This window comes from Ciconia boyciana, chromosome 2 (assembly GCF_034638445.1).
Source record: "Ciconia boyciana chromosome 2, ASM3463844v1, whole genome shotgun sequence".
NCBI classification, from domain to species: Eukaryota; Metazoa; Chordata; class Aves; order Ciconiiformes; family Ciconiidae; genus Ciconia; species Ciconia boyciana.
This window is the reverse complement of record NC_132935.1, coordinates 58,227,558-58,243,032: the sequence shown is the minus strand read 5'-3', so window position 1 is coordinate 58,243,032 and position 15,475 is coordinate 58,227,558. Positions and strand designations below refer to the sequence as shown.

Here is a 15,475-nt window from a genome sequence, read left to right as displayed (position 1 = left end):
ACACATGTACTTTCTTGCTCAATAGCTGGGAGCTGTCACCAACACTTCAAAGCTACTCACCTGCCACCCCTCACCCGGAGAACTTCCCCTCTAATGCCACAAACTTGAGATAAACTTGTTTTATTCTCCAAATCCTCTTTTCACTTCCATGTGCTTGAGGGCCTACAGCTAACAGCCCATGAACTGGATTTTCCACCCCACTGTTAGCCACCAAATGTCCTTGTTCTTGAATAGATTAGAACCGTGTACAGAAATAGTAAAAGTCGTATACTTAAACGCATATATGTACGTCAGTGCACACATGTATGAAAACAAAACCTCCTGCTTGCTGCTTTTAATTGAAAGTACCTGAAGGCATGCTCTTTAGCTCCCTTGAGCCTTTAGACTCCTGACAGCATTACCTCCCCCAGCCACTTTTTTCTGCTTTTAGGAAAGAAAATGTTAGGCCCTGTCTGATTAGGAGATGTGGATAATTCTCCACCAGAACAGAATCATCCACATCTTGCCAGGATTTAGATTTAAAACAATCAATATGTGGAAACACAAGACAGTTTTGCATACTCTTTATTATAGTCTGCTACACTGTCTGAATAGCACCCTTGAAGAACATGCACTATTTAAGAGAAATTAACACGTCCGTTTACACTACAAGGCCACGACAAGTCAGGCAGATAACTAATGAAGTCTCTAGACTAATTCAAGACATGATTACAGAAGCTTTAGTTTTGGAAAAGAAGTTGCAGGGGCTTTCAACCAACATGCCCACAGGACCTTCGTGAACAGAGGGAGGAGTGGAAAATGTGAAAGACTAACTGACAGGAGCTTGTATCTTCCAAAGTTTTCCAGATTTTCAGAAGTTTTTAACTTGAGCATAAGGTGATTCATGTCACTGAAAATACAGCGTTAAAAGCATGAAACTGGGCAGTCTTATCTCAGTGTATTTGCGAGATGGTGATCCTTAAACTCACTGTTGTAGAATACCCCGAACATGTGGACTACCATACAACACAGAAGAGAGGAATATTCTCCTCTCCTCATTTCCTCCCTCGGAAAAGACAGGCACAAGAATTTAATTCTGTAATTGCAGCTTTTTAAATACAAAAAATTGTATTCAGCTCCCTTTCCCCTTCAACTTGGAGTGTTCTCTTTTCAAGAGTAAACATACCCAGTTTTCTTAGTCTCCTCTTACTCTTGATGCTCTCCTCTGAACTCCATTTGTGTAGTTTTTTTTTTAAGTTCAGTTCCCAAAACTAGACACAATACCCCAGCTGAGGACTCACCAGTGCCAAACCAAATGGCATAATTACTTCGTGTCTTTTTGCACAACAGCCTTGTTAATGCATCCCAGAATGAGTTAACTCATTGTTTGTAGTCCATTACTACAACAAATAATTTCTCCTGCACTACAAGCAGTTTTTCTGCATCCTGTATCCTCTTCCATCCCCTTTCCTAGAGACTTTCTGTTTATTCCTGAGAGGCTGCCAGAAGGGGATGACTGGTTGGCCCGTTGAAGACAACCATGTTTGACAGACTTAAATGTACAGATTTAGTATTATCAAGATCCTACAGCAACTTGTTCTTATTTCTTTGAACTGTTGAAAAAGCTGAGAAGTGAAACAGAATGGAGCTATTACGTTTGAAGTGTACCAGTCACAACTGAGAGAGAAAATATGAGGAACAGAGATAGAGGTTTAAAAATGAAGAAAAGCCAATCCAAAAAATATTTTAACAGTAAAAAGATGCCTTCCCTAGTAGCCACTCCTTACTATTTCTGCTCCTTTAATCATAATCTACACTCTTTTTCCCACAAACCACAAGTGCTGAATCATGTAAGACCTAAATTGACATAAAAATAACAAAATTCTGCTACTTGCAGCATTTCCCCAAGGGAGATCAAAAAGTTCAAAACATTTTCTCTCAGTGACACACAAGATTAGGAACTGTGAGGAAAAAAAAAAGTGGCATTTTGGTATTTTTAAACATTTTACTTCTCTAATGAGAAGGGTTCCAAACAATGCTCTTCTTTTCTGCTAAATCAGGCAAACCATAACGAATGATTAAGGAATGATGAGCAGATTTGAAAGCACAAATGTCCTTCGTGGTACTGTAAACATTGCCTCTCCAAAATCAGGCTGAAGACCAATTTCTTTTCCATTTTAAGAACAAAAATAAAGTGTGTTCTCCTTCTGCACAGAAGAAAATATTAGTCATGGTAGATAATTTTAAAAATGCTTTTTCATAAGGGATACATGGCAGCATAGCAAATGAGAAGACATGTCATTACACATGAAAGAATAAAAAATTGAATGCAATGAATTTTTGAACAAACTAGTAAAAAAGTATGACAGATCTGAAAATACTAGAGAAGAATAAGGATAATGGTCATTAATAGTACCCTTTGGGCTCTGCTAATGTTGGTACAGAGACCTTCATGCATATTGCTCTTACCTGCAACTGTGTTCAAGTTCTCTTGGAATTATAAAATAATCTACTATAATTCTATAAAGATATCAACTCAGTGTCCGAAAAAACCCAAACAATGTTAGGAATTATTAGAAAAAGACTAGAGAATGAAAAAGAAAACGTAATGCTACTGTATAAATCCACAATGTACCTACATCTTGAATACTGTGTGCAGTTCTGGCCTCTCATTGCAAACAGGGTCTAGTAAAACTAGAAGATATATGGAAGGACAACAAGAATGAGCAAAGATATGGAACAAGCCCTGTGAGAGAACCAGTTAAATAGCTCTTTAAGTGGAAAGATAAATATTTGGAGGGATATGATATGCAATGAGAAGGGCAATGTGGAAAAGATGAAATATTTCTAATAGACCAACCAGGAAAGACCAGTGGGTAGCAGGCTTGGGGGGGGGGGGGGGGGAGAATCAATCAAGTGGTACTTCCTCATACAACACATACTTAAACTGCAGAACTCACTGCCATAACTGAAAGTTCACACAGGTTGGGGGAAAAAAAAAAAAGATTAATTCCTGGAAGAAAAGTCCACCAAAGTTATTAAATACAGAAATACCATTCCCCATCAAAAAATACCTCAGCCATAAATCTGTGGCAACTAGGAGAATAAATGTGGGAAATATTACTATATGCTTGCCCCATTCTTAAACTCTTTTTCCAGTTTCACTTTGGTCCCAGTCAGAGATGAGATTCGGTGCTAAATGAACACATGATCTGAGCTGGTACAGTTTTCCTATGGTTTTATCGAGCTGTGCAAATCAATTTAAGGTAAATTATCTAAGATTCTGTGCGTGAAACCTTTCCTTCTGCACAGAAAGTTATGCTGGTGCAGCCTACTGTTCAGTAAGCCTTTTAAAGATATTATTATTAAAAAAAACACAATATGAAAATGAATCACAGTGATTATTGAAAAGACCTACTGTTCACAGCTTAATAGCATCCAGATAACTGTCACTTATCTGAAAAAGATTTTGCTTATTTCAAGTTTTGTGCCAATCTCTAACCTACACAACTTTTCCCACCCCCAAGAAAATCCATAAAAGTGCTCACTGACCTCCCAAATATAAATTTAACAGGGAGAAATGATTCGCTTGTTTTGTTTTTCAACTGCAAGTATTTGTGATTTTGATATTAATATCACTGCATAACCGGAAGCTCAGCTGCATGAATGCTGTGCTAGCAGCACATTAACAATGCATTTAGGTCCACATATATGTATATGTTTAAGCAGTTGCAAGATTAGACCCGAGGATACACAGGTTTTTAGGATGACTTCTGTATTTATGGAACATTATACTACTTGACAGGCTTTCATTCATCGGTGAGAAGAATCAAAACCTCCTCTGCAGAACTGAAGGCCAAGGACCAAATCTAATCCCTTATTTCTTCAAAATACAGTGAAAATCCTCTGTGGTTCGAATGGCTGGCTTTCAGAAACATCAAGGACCATCTTCCTCTACTGATGTGATCTTTGATCCATAGACTTCTTTTTTAATTACAATTTCTGACTTACGTATTCCCTGACTAATTATTCTCTTGGTCCATAATATGCCCACACTGTTGTTAGTTAGTTAGCATGTTTAGTTTGCTGCTGTTAAAATCTAGAGAGAAATCCAGCAGGTAACAACAACGATTAGAAATGATAATTCTAGGGTTGAAAAAAGAAAAGCGCTGCTGTTCAATCAAAAGTACATTATCCTAAATATGCAAGTCTGCTCTTCCCAAAAGGAACAGGCAACACTGACATCCTAAGAAGAAAGGAGAAGCTAAAGTTCAAGTTAAAGGCCACCTGCCTGCCAGAAAGAATATTCTCACTCAAATGTTTAAGGCTACAGATCCTGCCATGAAGCCTCACTCTTCTGTGATACCTGCTGGGAATCTGGTAATTAATGACATGGTTTCAGCAGCAAAGTGGAAATACCTGACCTCTTCCTCCATCCAATGACAAAACAGAAGTGACCGTATATTCGTTGCATAGTTCTTTTAATTTACATTTCTCCTCCACCTTTTCTTTTTGCCTGGGGTTGGGAACTCCTCGAGGTACACAGCCTGCACCAAAGGCACTCTGGAGCTGACTGACAACCAGGCCCTGCTGCTATTCGTGGTCAGCTGCAAGTCTGCAGGCAAGGAGTAGTTAGTTGTCTGTACAGAGGGAAGTGAGGATACACTTTCCCCTATTTTACTTAACCATTCTTTGCCACTTCTTGTTTTCCTACCTGACTGTTCTTAAATTTGATATTATTTAGCTCCTATGAAAGAAAGTATGTGGGTGTATGTTAAGAAAAGAATGATCTGCACAGCTCTGTCACTTAACATCCGATGGAAGTGAGGGTGGACGTGATCAAAAAGCGTTCACCAAATTAGCAGAGCTAAGAGGGCTTGCATATCTTTAGTCTATTTTATCTTGCTAAACAATTTTGCAGTTCAAAACAGTGGGATAATTATTTGCATTAAAATATGTTTAAGTCCTACTGACAGCAATAAGAAAACTCAAATGGAATGAATTGGCAGAAGTGTCAGAAAATGTTTACTTTTAAAAGATTTAAAAGGCAAAGTTCATCTCTAACGTCGACATAACAGACAAAAATTCCAATATTCTTCTTTTGCCTAAGGCTAAATATCCTTTCAAAACATCCAGCATAGGTTTTTAAAACAAATACTAGTAGATTAATTACAAGAGTGCACTTTAAACCAACCAAAATTAATCTACTGATTTAAAGCAAGAAACCATAATCTGCATGCTTCAAGTGATAGCTGGCGTGCTTACAACCAGAGTAGCTCTGTTCCAAGAAATTATTGCAACAGTTTCCAAAGTAAAAGACAATATAAACTTAAAAGTGTTGTACAAATTACATTCTCCTCCTGACTCCTTTTAAAGAGAAGGTCCTAGAACTTGACTACAGCACTTGAATTGAATCTCTTTAACTACAGAAAAGCAAATTATATGAAATAGCTGGCAGAACAGAACCATAAACATTTTACGGAAACTTTTAGCAGTTAACTGCAAATGTGCATTGTTCTTGCCTTTCATCTGCTTTAGAGTCCTATTTACATTTATTGTGAAGAGCTGCTTAGATACTCAGGGAAAAAAAAATTCTTCAGAATACTTTTTGGTTTTCAACTTATTTACTTCATTGTATGCAAGGTGTACATACAGTCTTCTGTTCACACTGTTCAGCTTGCTCTCTATTCTTCAGCTCAGGTTGCTACCTTCTGCAAACAAAATATCCCGTCTGTTAATGCAGACTATACTGACATTAAAAAAGATAATCCACTGTTGACAATAAGTACAAGCAATGGATGAAGCTATGGAGGTGATGAAAAAGAGCTGGCAATGCTCAACACTGTTTCAGAAACTGAAGTTAAAATCTCCTCATGTGCTGTTCTTCAGGGGACGCAGCTCTTTGCTGTTGTGCAGATGAACACCCAATTCTTTGAAACGCTAAATAATGACACTGTTATTGAGTAGGTAATATCCTCTGTTCCATAGGTCTCCACTGGCTTCAGTGACAATATGCATGCATACAATGACTTATCCCTGATCTGTACATTTTCATCATGGCCACTGAAGTAAAAAAAAGATTCTCCCTGACTAGTAAACACATTACTTTTATAGAGCACTCAAAAATGGCAAAAGCAGTACATCAACCTGCTATCTTTGGCTTAAGAGATTAAAAAAATTAATTGATAATGAGGACAATTATGAAACATACTTGCTATGTTTACCTTTTCTCTGGCTGTGATGGAAAATCTGTTTTAATGTAGTTTATAAATGACAATTCAGTAAATATTTCACTACCCTTCCTCTGAAAACTGCCACTTGTAGAAGTCTGAAATGTCATCATCCTCGGACTAATTGGACAGTGTGTCTTCATTAAGAGTGTGGTTACCCTTTGCATGTATTTACATTTACTTTCATTATAATTCAGTTGGATTTACACATGAGGGAACAAACAAGCGAAGTTCTTGCAAATGTTTTTAAGTGCATGTTAAGCCTTAATAAACTACATACTAATTCGTAATTAAATCTTCTAGAGATTTCAATGCAATTCAACCTAAGTGCTAAAAATTGCAAGAATTTCTTTCCTGTTTCTTCTTTGAAGGAAGACTGAGAATCAGGATCAGTTTGTTATTCTGGCCAGGCTGCTACATCTCCGTCAGGCACCAACCTAGTGACCAATGCTATTCCTTCAGCTGTTTTTCTGAATCTTACCGCCCAGGATGGAGAAGGACTGCCGCCACCTGCACATTGCAGAACTGCTTTTGGAAGACACCTTTGCAGCACCCACATGTTTGCGAAGGAATACAAAACAGCAGCCCCCTAAACCAGCCACAGTTTAAAATAAATCAGTGTGCTTCACAGACCTGTGGCCAGTACAAAGACAATGACAGTACAGGCTTTAACCTATCGCTTCCGCCTTTCTTTAATTTAAAAATAGGGTATACACTGAAAAATACCTGATGAACAAAAATATTCTAAAGCTCATAAATGATCCTGTAATACATTTTTGGTTCTGTGAGGAAAATCAGTCACTCCTACTTAAAATGATAATTCAAGTTATTAGTCTTCCCATTGCCATCAAACCAAATATCCAAATTTAGATGTAAAAATATTTTTATCCTTGTAAAGTGCGATAGAATTATATGAAGTTTTCAGCTAAAATTGTAGCAAAAATGACAGAATGTGGCATTTATTATTATTAATTTACAGTATTTGACTGGATACTGACTTGACTTTCAAAAAACCTCCAACTAATTTGTATTCATAGGAACAAAACCTGATGTAATATCAGTAAATGTCAACAATTTTGGAAACTACGGAAGTAATTTAAGTTTTAGTTAGCAGTAACAATAAATGATAATATCTTTCCAGTTTCACAGTGAAAGTCTCTGTGTTGTGTGATGATAATAAATAAGGGAGGCTGGACAAAGTGTGAATACCACCCCACTATCTGGGAAATCAGATTCACAATGTAAGATGGCAAACATTTAATTTGGTGTTACTATGATGATGTAATATTGAATGTAACACTGCACTTGATTCATAAGCAGCATTGTTCATGAGACTTTCTCAAATAACTGTCCTTTCAGACTGAAAATCATTATTTTATATTGTAAGCTATGCAAAAATATATTCTAAAAAAGGCAAGTACATGTGGGAAAGGTGAACTTTTTCTGTATATTTCAAAGTTGAATCTGTTCTTAAAAATATTGAGATAGGAAGACCTAGAAACAAACACAGAATTTAATACCTGTTTTCTTTCATTTTTTTCTGACTACATCTTATATTTGTTAATTGTGGATCATTTGTTATTATGCACGGAACTTCCTATGGCTCCCAATCTCAGTATTTCTACTGTCAATTGTTGGGCGCCAAATTTAATTATTTTCTTATCATCAGTATAAACTGTTAACAGTTGTGGTTCAGTGAGTTTGGAACAAGGGGAGGAAGAAATATGGTGTTACACTTTTATTAAACAGAGTGGTGTTTTACTAAAGCAAAAACCTTACTTTATTTTTATGCTTGAACATAAGGAATTGCTTCATCCTAAAGCAAGCACGCCCCAAACACAAACCGTGTATTTTAAGCAAGAAATCCTGAGCCTCACTTTACACAAACCACTTCAAGACCCAGTTGTGTTTTCAGTAAAATCAGAGTATTTATTAAAGAATTAAAATAAAGGAATTCAAGAAAATCATGGTAGAATTTTATACTTTTACAGTTCCGGTACATATTATCAATTTGAGAAGTTTGGGGGGTTTAGGGTTTGTTGGTTTGTTTTTTCTTTCTTTTTTTCTTTTTTTTTTTTTTTCCTTTTTTCCCCAAAATTGCCCTATACTTGTTTGTAGTATGATCCCAGTTCTAGTTTTGTATTTTTGAAACTACACAGTTAACGTAATGACTGATTATTTCTGAAAGCACTACTGGATTGACTGATCCACCAACAGCAAACTTAATGCTTACAGGGAATAAGAATAAGAACAAAATAACACATAACATTGAAGTATATTCTTGATCTCACATAAAAAATGTTTATAATTTTGTACTTTAATATTGACTACTCAGAACATCAGGGACTCAGCTTGCTGATTTAGTGAAAACCAGACACACTTACACTACATCTGTATGCAAACAGGTATTTCATATGGAAGGAAAGGTATCACTGGGCATCAGCAGAATATGCTCTTAACATGAAAAGAGCTCAACTTCAGTATCTGCTGTTAATTAATAGTTAGTGTACAGCATAAAAACAAGTGCTATCACAACAAAGAAATTTCATCTGTTACCTAATTGCTACTTCTCCCCAGTATCCACTACTTTTCAATACCATTCCTCTTGACAATTTTAACCTTTGTGTGAAGAATAAAGAGTTGCCAACAACTACATTAGCATTCGCAGCATTTTCAGCTGTCCTTCTCTGACAGTCTTCTTCATTAGTTTTTCAAATGTTATTAATTCAGGGTAGTAATAATGTTGTTGGACCTATACAATTTAATCATTATCTGGCCTTCCAGATCCTTTCTGCATTTGTGAAATACGAACAAATGAAGAACTACCAGTGTGCATCTTAGACCACAAAAAGGCAAATGACTTAATTTTTAAGTCTAATTGATTTTTAAAAGTTAATTTTGACTTGACACAGTAGTAACGTTAAATATCACAATCACAGGTAATTATAAAAGCTTGTGGCTGTTCATTCTACCTAAAATAGTAAATGAAGCCTGAAAGTAAAAATCTAGATAGAAAGAAAAATCAAGTGAAGCCATTGGAGTGGCAATATTCACCATAGTCTCTCTTTTCTTTTATGATATTTTTATGTAAAGCATAGTATATTTTCACACTCCTGAGAAACATGGAAATACTGCAAGTTATTTGAAAACTGAAAAATGTAAGATGATGCTATTTTGTAACTCCTTCGGGCTACATCAAGTACATATTACAGGCAACCTTAAACACGTTGTGGTCAAATAGGATATTAAAGTCACAGCGTGAACTGCACAACCCAAGCAAGTTTAACCATGTATGAACCGTATTTATCATGTTTTTAATATTTTATTTCAGTATTTATTTAGGATAAAGATTTTCTACAGCCCAGCAATACACTTCACTTGAGCAAGATTTCCAGTTACTTCAAACATTGACACACACACCATGAAAACCAGCCATCACCAGGTGTCAACACGAGTTCGAATTGGAATACCAGGTCTAATAAAAATTTGAAATACCTAATGAAAGTCTACGTAACTTCAAATTCTTACCAAAAATATTTTCTTTCTTTCTTGTATCTTTACATTACGAATACAAAGTCCTGATTTTTTAGAAGAAAATGTGGAGGAAAATTAAAGTCATCACACGGAACTCAAACTGCAATATCTGAAAATGTAGAGCAAACCACAGACCAGATTAATCTAAATTGGTTTCCCTGTCAATGCCCACATTAACATTTCACTTTTAAGAGCTAAATTAAAGAGCTTGCCTGATTGATAAAATAGCTTAAAAATTATTTTTAAAACTCACATTCTAAAATCAGCACAAGGGACTACATTTGCACAATTCACTGTTTTATGAAGGTTTAACAAAATACTTTGCCTCTCTAAAACATTCTTAGCAAAGGAAAATGAACCTTTTGAAAACTCTCCCTGCTCCCCAAAACCTCAGTAAAGTGTTTAACATGTTCTCTATTAAGCAAATGATTCATGTTCACTGGTAACTGGTTTACATAGCCAAACACTTGACTATACAGTTTGGTGGTAGCTAATTGACTACCTGCTATATACCTAACGTAACTGATCAGATGAGCTTGATCTAAGACATATATTACGAAAAGCAACTTAATTTGACTACATTTTTGGGGAAGACAAAGGGTAAAGGAATCATGCACCGAGCAGCTTTGTAGTGCCCACAAAATTCAAATACTTTATTAAAGACAACTGAACTTGAGTAAACACACGCTTACATAATACACCATGTTTTTCCACAGCTACCAGCATAATATGCCCTTAATAAGTTCACTCCGATTCACAAAGGACAAAATAAATCCCCATCAATAAAGGATTAAAAATGGCACAGGTCAATTCCTGTTAACTTTAGCAAATATCAATCAACACTTTGCCAAAAATAATAAAAAACCCTTTCTGATATAGCATGCGTGCTTCCATTTCAGTTTTAAAGCCCTTCTGCTGATTCCACCCTGGAATATGGAGCCAAGTTAACACCTAAACTAGTCATCAGTTGAAAATTTATCTTGATTCCTTTCATGACTTCAAGGAAGAAACTACTTGCCTTATTCACGTTTATTAACTTTGTAAAAACTCTAGCCTTAAATCTTATGACTTATAGAATTAGACTGCATCAGTCACCCAGGAAATTTTTTATAAAAATTGTACAGTCTTTTAATAAAAGTAATGAAAGGCAACATAAAAATTATAAAAGAAATCAAGAAACCTTTGATTTTGTTTTATATCAACTGGATAAATCATCAAGGTAGCCTAACTAAACCAAATTAAAGAATCATTTTTTAAAAGTAAGTAAAACTATTGGAGGGGCACTCCACAGACTCGTAGAGGAATGTTAGAAGGCTGTGAAGAGAAAACCATTTGTTTTAAATTTTGTATCACTACTACGTAAGATGTTCTGCTTATATTTTGTAGCGAGCTATGTATTTAAAAAAACAGCCAAACAAAAACCCAAAATACATATCTGAGTCTAAATGTGAATCCCATCCTTACTCCAAGTTCTTGGAATTTCAGTCATAAATTGCAATTAAGAGTATGATTTCACCCACAGGAAATCAGTATTTGCAAATCCACTTATTTTAAAGGACAATTTTCACAATTAAATGCATATTAGTTAATTTTTATGCAATTTAAGAATGCATATCCAAGCATACTCAATATGTCACAAATATATTTAAATTAGTGCCTCATGAGTGTTGGTTATATTGTGCCATCAGTGAAGTTTTTGCATTTTATCAGGGATCTCTCTTTAAAGACTCATGATACAGTGCAGTCATTTTCCCACATTTCGCATTCAATGTATTTGAAATGCATCTTCAACTAAAATGCATCAGTTTTTATGACAAGGGTTACATGGCTAACATAATCCAAAAAATAATACATCTGTAATTCATATTGCAGCACTAAGGGCTCTGTCTGTAACAGCTCATTACCATTCATATTGTAAAAAACCCTAAAATTGCCTCTTCCCTCATTCAAAGAAGGGTAACCTTTGTCACGTTTTAGAATGTGCCAAAATTTACCCCAGAGGCAACACCTAAGCGCTGCCTAAGTCAGCATTTTTTCCTTTACAACTCTTTTTAAGTATGGATGATAGAACTGCAAGTCCTGAATGTCTACTACTAAAATACTGTATTAGTTTCTCTGGCTCAGAAGCCTTATTCCATGCATCAGCTATTAATTAGAGAATTAGTAATGCTTAGTAAAGGATGCATAACTGATTACTATCCAAGTATTTATTTTTATATTTGTCCTTATCCAAAAATACTAAATGGGTCAAAAGTTACTTCAGCTGGAAACATAATTTTACTTTAAGTTATCATTGACTTAAAATGGAGTAGAATCAAGCCCTGAAGCACAATAGCACATTTTTTTTTCAATCTCTCTTGTTCACACATCATCCTGGAGAGAAACAACATACTAAACCAGCAAAAATGAAAAAAATAAAATAAAATAAAAGTATCTAGCCAGATGATACATTTTACAAATATTAAACTTATAAATTGAGCAGAGAGGAAAACAGGAGAGAATAGATGAAAGTGACACATAAAGTATAGTTACTTCTAAACCAGCACTAGATTTTTCTTCTTTTTTTAAGCTTGTAAGAACTTTTTTTTTTAAATTAGGACTATTATTTGACACTATTTCAAATAATGTGATGGCATTAGCAGAAATCCTACTTAATTAAAAAACAGAGGGTTTTTTTTTATTTTAAATGAAAATGGACTTTGGATCAAGATTTCAAATGAATTATTACTTGTTTCACAGTCCACTAGGCCCTATTTTTTTTCCACTCCAAGAAGAGTAAGTTTTTCCCTTCTATAAAATATCAAAGTGAGTCAAATTTGACCACATATAGTCAGCTGCTGCGAAAAAGGATAAAATTTGTAAACAATAAATAAGTAAATAAATAAATAAATAAATGTCTCCAGCCCTATGAAAAGTCCACTTTAGTTTTCTTTTACTCCAGAAGCTCAGAAAACCAGATGTACCATAGAGAATTGCAAAGGATATATGCCACCACCTATTTTACCCAAACAAATAAGAGTCAAAATTCAAGCAAAAAAGAAAGATAAAATGAGCAACAGATGCCTCAGAACTGTCATACCTGCATAAGACAAATATTTCATGTCAAACTTGCATTCCATTTCTAAAAAGAGTTTCTCATTTTCACTAACTTACATCTACCAATTGAGCAATTATGCAATATGTGGGTGTACCTTGCAGTCGTTTTCTTAACATCTGCATTCTGTGTTGAATTCTAACTGTACAAGATGTCTGTTATTTTTTCTTTATCTTGAACCTTGAAAGTGGTAGGTTTACCAGAGGCAAAACCACACACCAGAGAATATGAGTCATATAATAAAGAAACGACTCTTCCCCTTCTCCCCCTTCCACCCTGAAGCTATAATAACCTAAAGACACTCTATTGTAAATGGTTTCTTTGGTAATATTTATAGCATGAACAACTCGCAATCATTTAGCCAATGAATGAAGATTTTTTTAGTCCTTACTGTATCCATAACAAATTGCTCTCTATATCATTTTAAGGCAAATTAAAAATTGTGCTACCGCAAAAATAAATTCCTTATCATATTCAGAATGTCTATGCACTTGCTTTCATGTCATGCATAAAATATAAAACATTCTATGCATGTTCCTATAAATAATAACATAAAAAGACAAAAATAATCAAACATAAGATGCCTATGCAAGTTAATCCGAAAGGTATCTGTCATTTGCCTACAAAAGAGTAGCCTATATACAGAAATCCTTAATTTTCTAATGCTTCCATATCAAAAGATGGCAACACTTACATGCAAGTAAACCACTGCTCATGCCAACTACAATAAATACATAAGGAAGCAAACCACCTTACTCGACCACCGTTTACGCAAGTTTCCACTCTAAAGTGCCAGAAGTATGGAAAACACCACTGGGGCCACTCTATCCTTTTATTTCCTTCTATATCCTTTTCCGTAGGTAGACTCCTCACACTGATATCCTGCATGTAATTCCATGTAGGAAACCAGCTTTCAACAAAGTCTTATTTGAAGTGTCAATAATTATATCAGAAATTTTGAAGAGAAGAACTAAATGCAGAAACATCATTTACAAACAGCAGCAAATTAATCAGTAACAACAAAACCTTGCACCACTAAAACAGGTGCCACCACCCCAGTCTTGTAAGAAAGTTAACCCAGTGGTAATGCTGGCATAAGCTCTTCCCATGACCATCTTCCAAAAAGTAAAAAAACCCCAACATTTCAGTAAGTCAAAGTGAAGCAATGCCTTCCCCCTTGAAGCAGGATAAATCAGTGGTTTCTGTTCTTACCTGTGTATAGTCAAAGTCAGAAAGAGGAGCTATACTCTTGATGTAGTCCATTCGAAATTGGTTTTCTGGGTTGGCCAATGGAACTGGGGGTATTAAAGTGCTCATAGCTGAAACTATAGTCTAGAATTGGATAAAACAAAAACAAACACATTAATCTGGATAAATCTAGGATACAGGATCAATAGAAGATAATCCAATCTGATCAGCAAAATGGGATTTATCTCAGCACAATCTTGGAGAGCACAATCCTTATCATTTCCAGTACATCCAAGCAAAGCATTTAAAAACAGTATAAAGTGTGTTCTTACCACAATCGCATCTTTAACATTTTTCCGAATATCCAGTATTTTCTGTTTCTTTTCTCTGCATTAAAACAGAAATATTAACACTTTGATTTTTCTTCCAAAGCAGTTCAGTCAGTTGCATTATTTTTTTTTTCACTGATCGCTTGTTTATCTGCTCTTCAATCATTACAGCACACTAACTGAAAAGAACAGCAAGACAAATATATTTTTTCCCCTTACCCCTTTTCTCGCGTAGTATGAAGAGCAATGCATATTCATCCTTGTTATTTTTTTTAAATCAGACAATCATAGCCACATCTGCAAAGCCTTCCCTGATGGAACTGGAAGTCATTCTTTCATTTCTACAGCATGCTGTAAACATGCTCCAAATTAACAATAGGTAGTTGAAGGCAAACAGATATCTAAAATTAACGCTATGGATTAATAATAATTTCTGGCAAAGAGTTCTTCAGAGAGAAAATGATGTAGCCTCAGAAAACAGAATGATTTCTAACAAACGTGCAAAATTAGTTTCAGTTTTACACTAACCCCAATGCCGGAAAAAGAGCAGCCACTGTCATTCTGAATATGACTTGACATGCATTTTTGTATAACAGACAGATGCAATATTTAGTTATTTGCTTCTATGTAAAAAGTAGTCGCCATGTTGTTGCTACACAGGGGCCTGTCAAGCGCTGCAGTAGCAACAGTGTAAAATACAGTAAAGGGGCCAGAAGGAGAAAATGCAAATATACAATAGCAGTAATTTCCTTATTCTCGCCCCCCTTCCTCCCCTCCCTCCCCCAAAACGCAGTGTCAAGCCACGAAAACACAGGGGATGGGAGGAGAAATTTCTGAGCCTCCTGTGTGTTAACCTGTTTCCAACATTTAACGAAAAATAAGTCACAAAGTGTCAATAATCCTTACTCTGAATTAAATCCATTGACATGTAGGATTCGCATTTGTTTCACAATAGTGCTTTTTCCTGACTCACCAGCCCCTAAAAGAGAAAAGAAGGAAAGGGAGAACACATTGTGATACACGGTTCAGGCTGGGGCTTCAGGGTGGTTTTTTTGGACGCGACAGCATCTCCCACCTCCGGCAGCATTTCTGTATGCGTGCATCCATGTGGCTCGGGCGCT

General features: G+C 35.5%; 1 protein-coding gene across 2 annotated transcripts in view; it reads right to left on the bottom strand.

Moving 5' to 3' along the window:
- GNAL (G protein subunit alpha L) overlaps nt 1–15,475 on the bottom strand; it is a 200,308-nt gene that overhangs the window by 111,422 nt on the left and 73,411 nt on the right. For both annotated transcript variants that reach the window (XM_072852761.1, XM_072852762.1), the window contains exons 2-4: nt 15,261–15,333; nt 14,358–14,412; nt 14,050–14,169 (exon numbers count right to left, since the gene is read on the bottom strand). In XM_072852761.1, the coding sequence (XP_072708862.1) occupies nt 14,050–14,169; nt 14,358–14,412; nt 15,261–15,333 (248 nt within the window). The remainder of the gene's footprint in view (nt 1–14,049; nt 14,170–14,357; nt 14,413–15,260; nt 15,334–15,475) is intronic.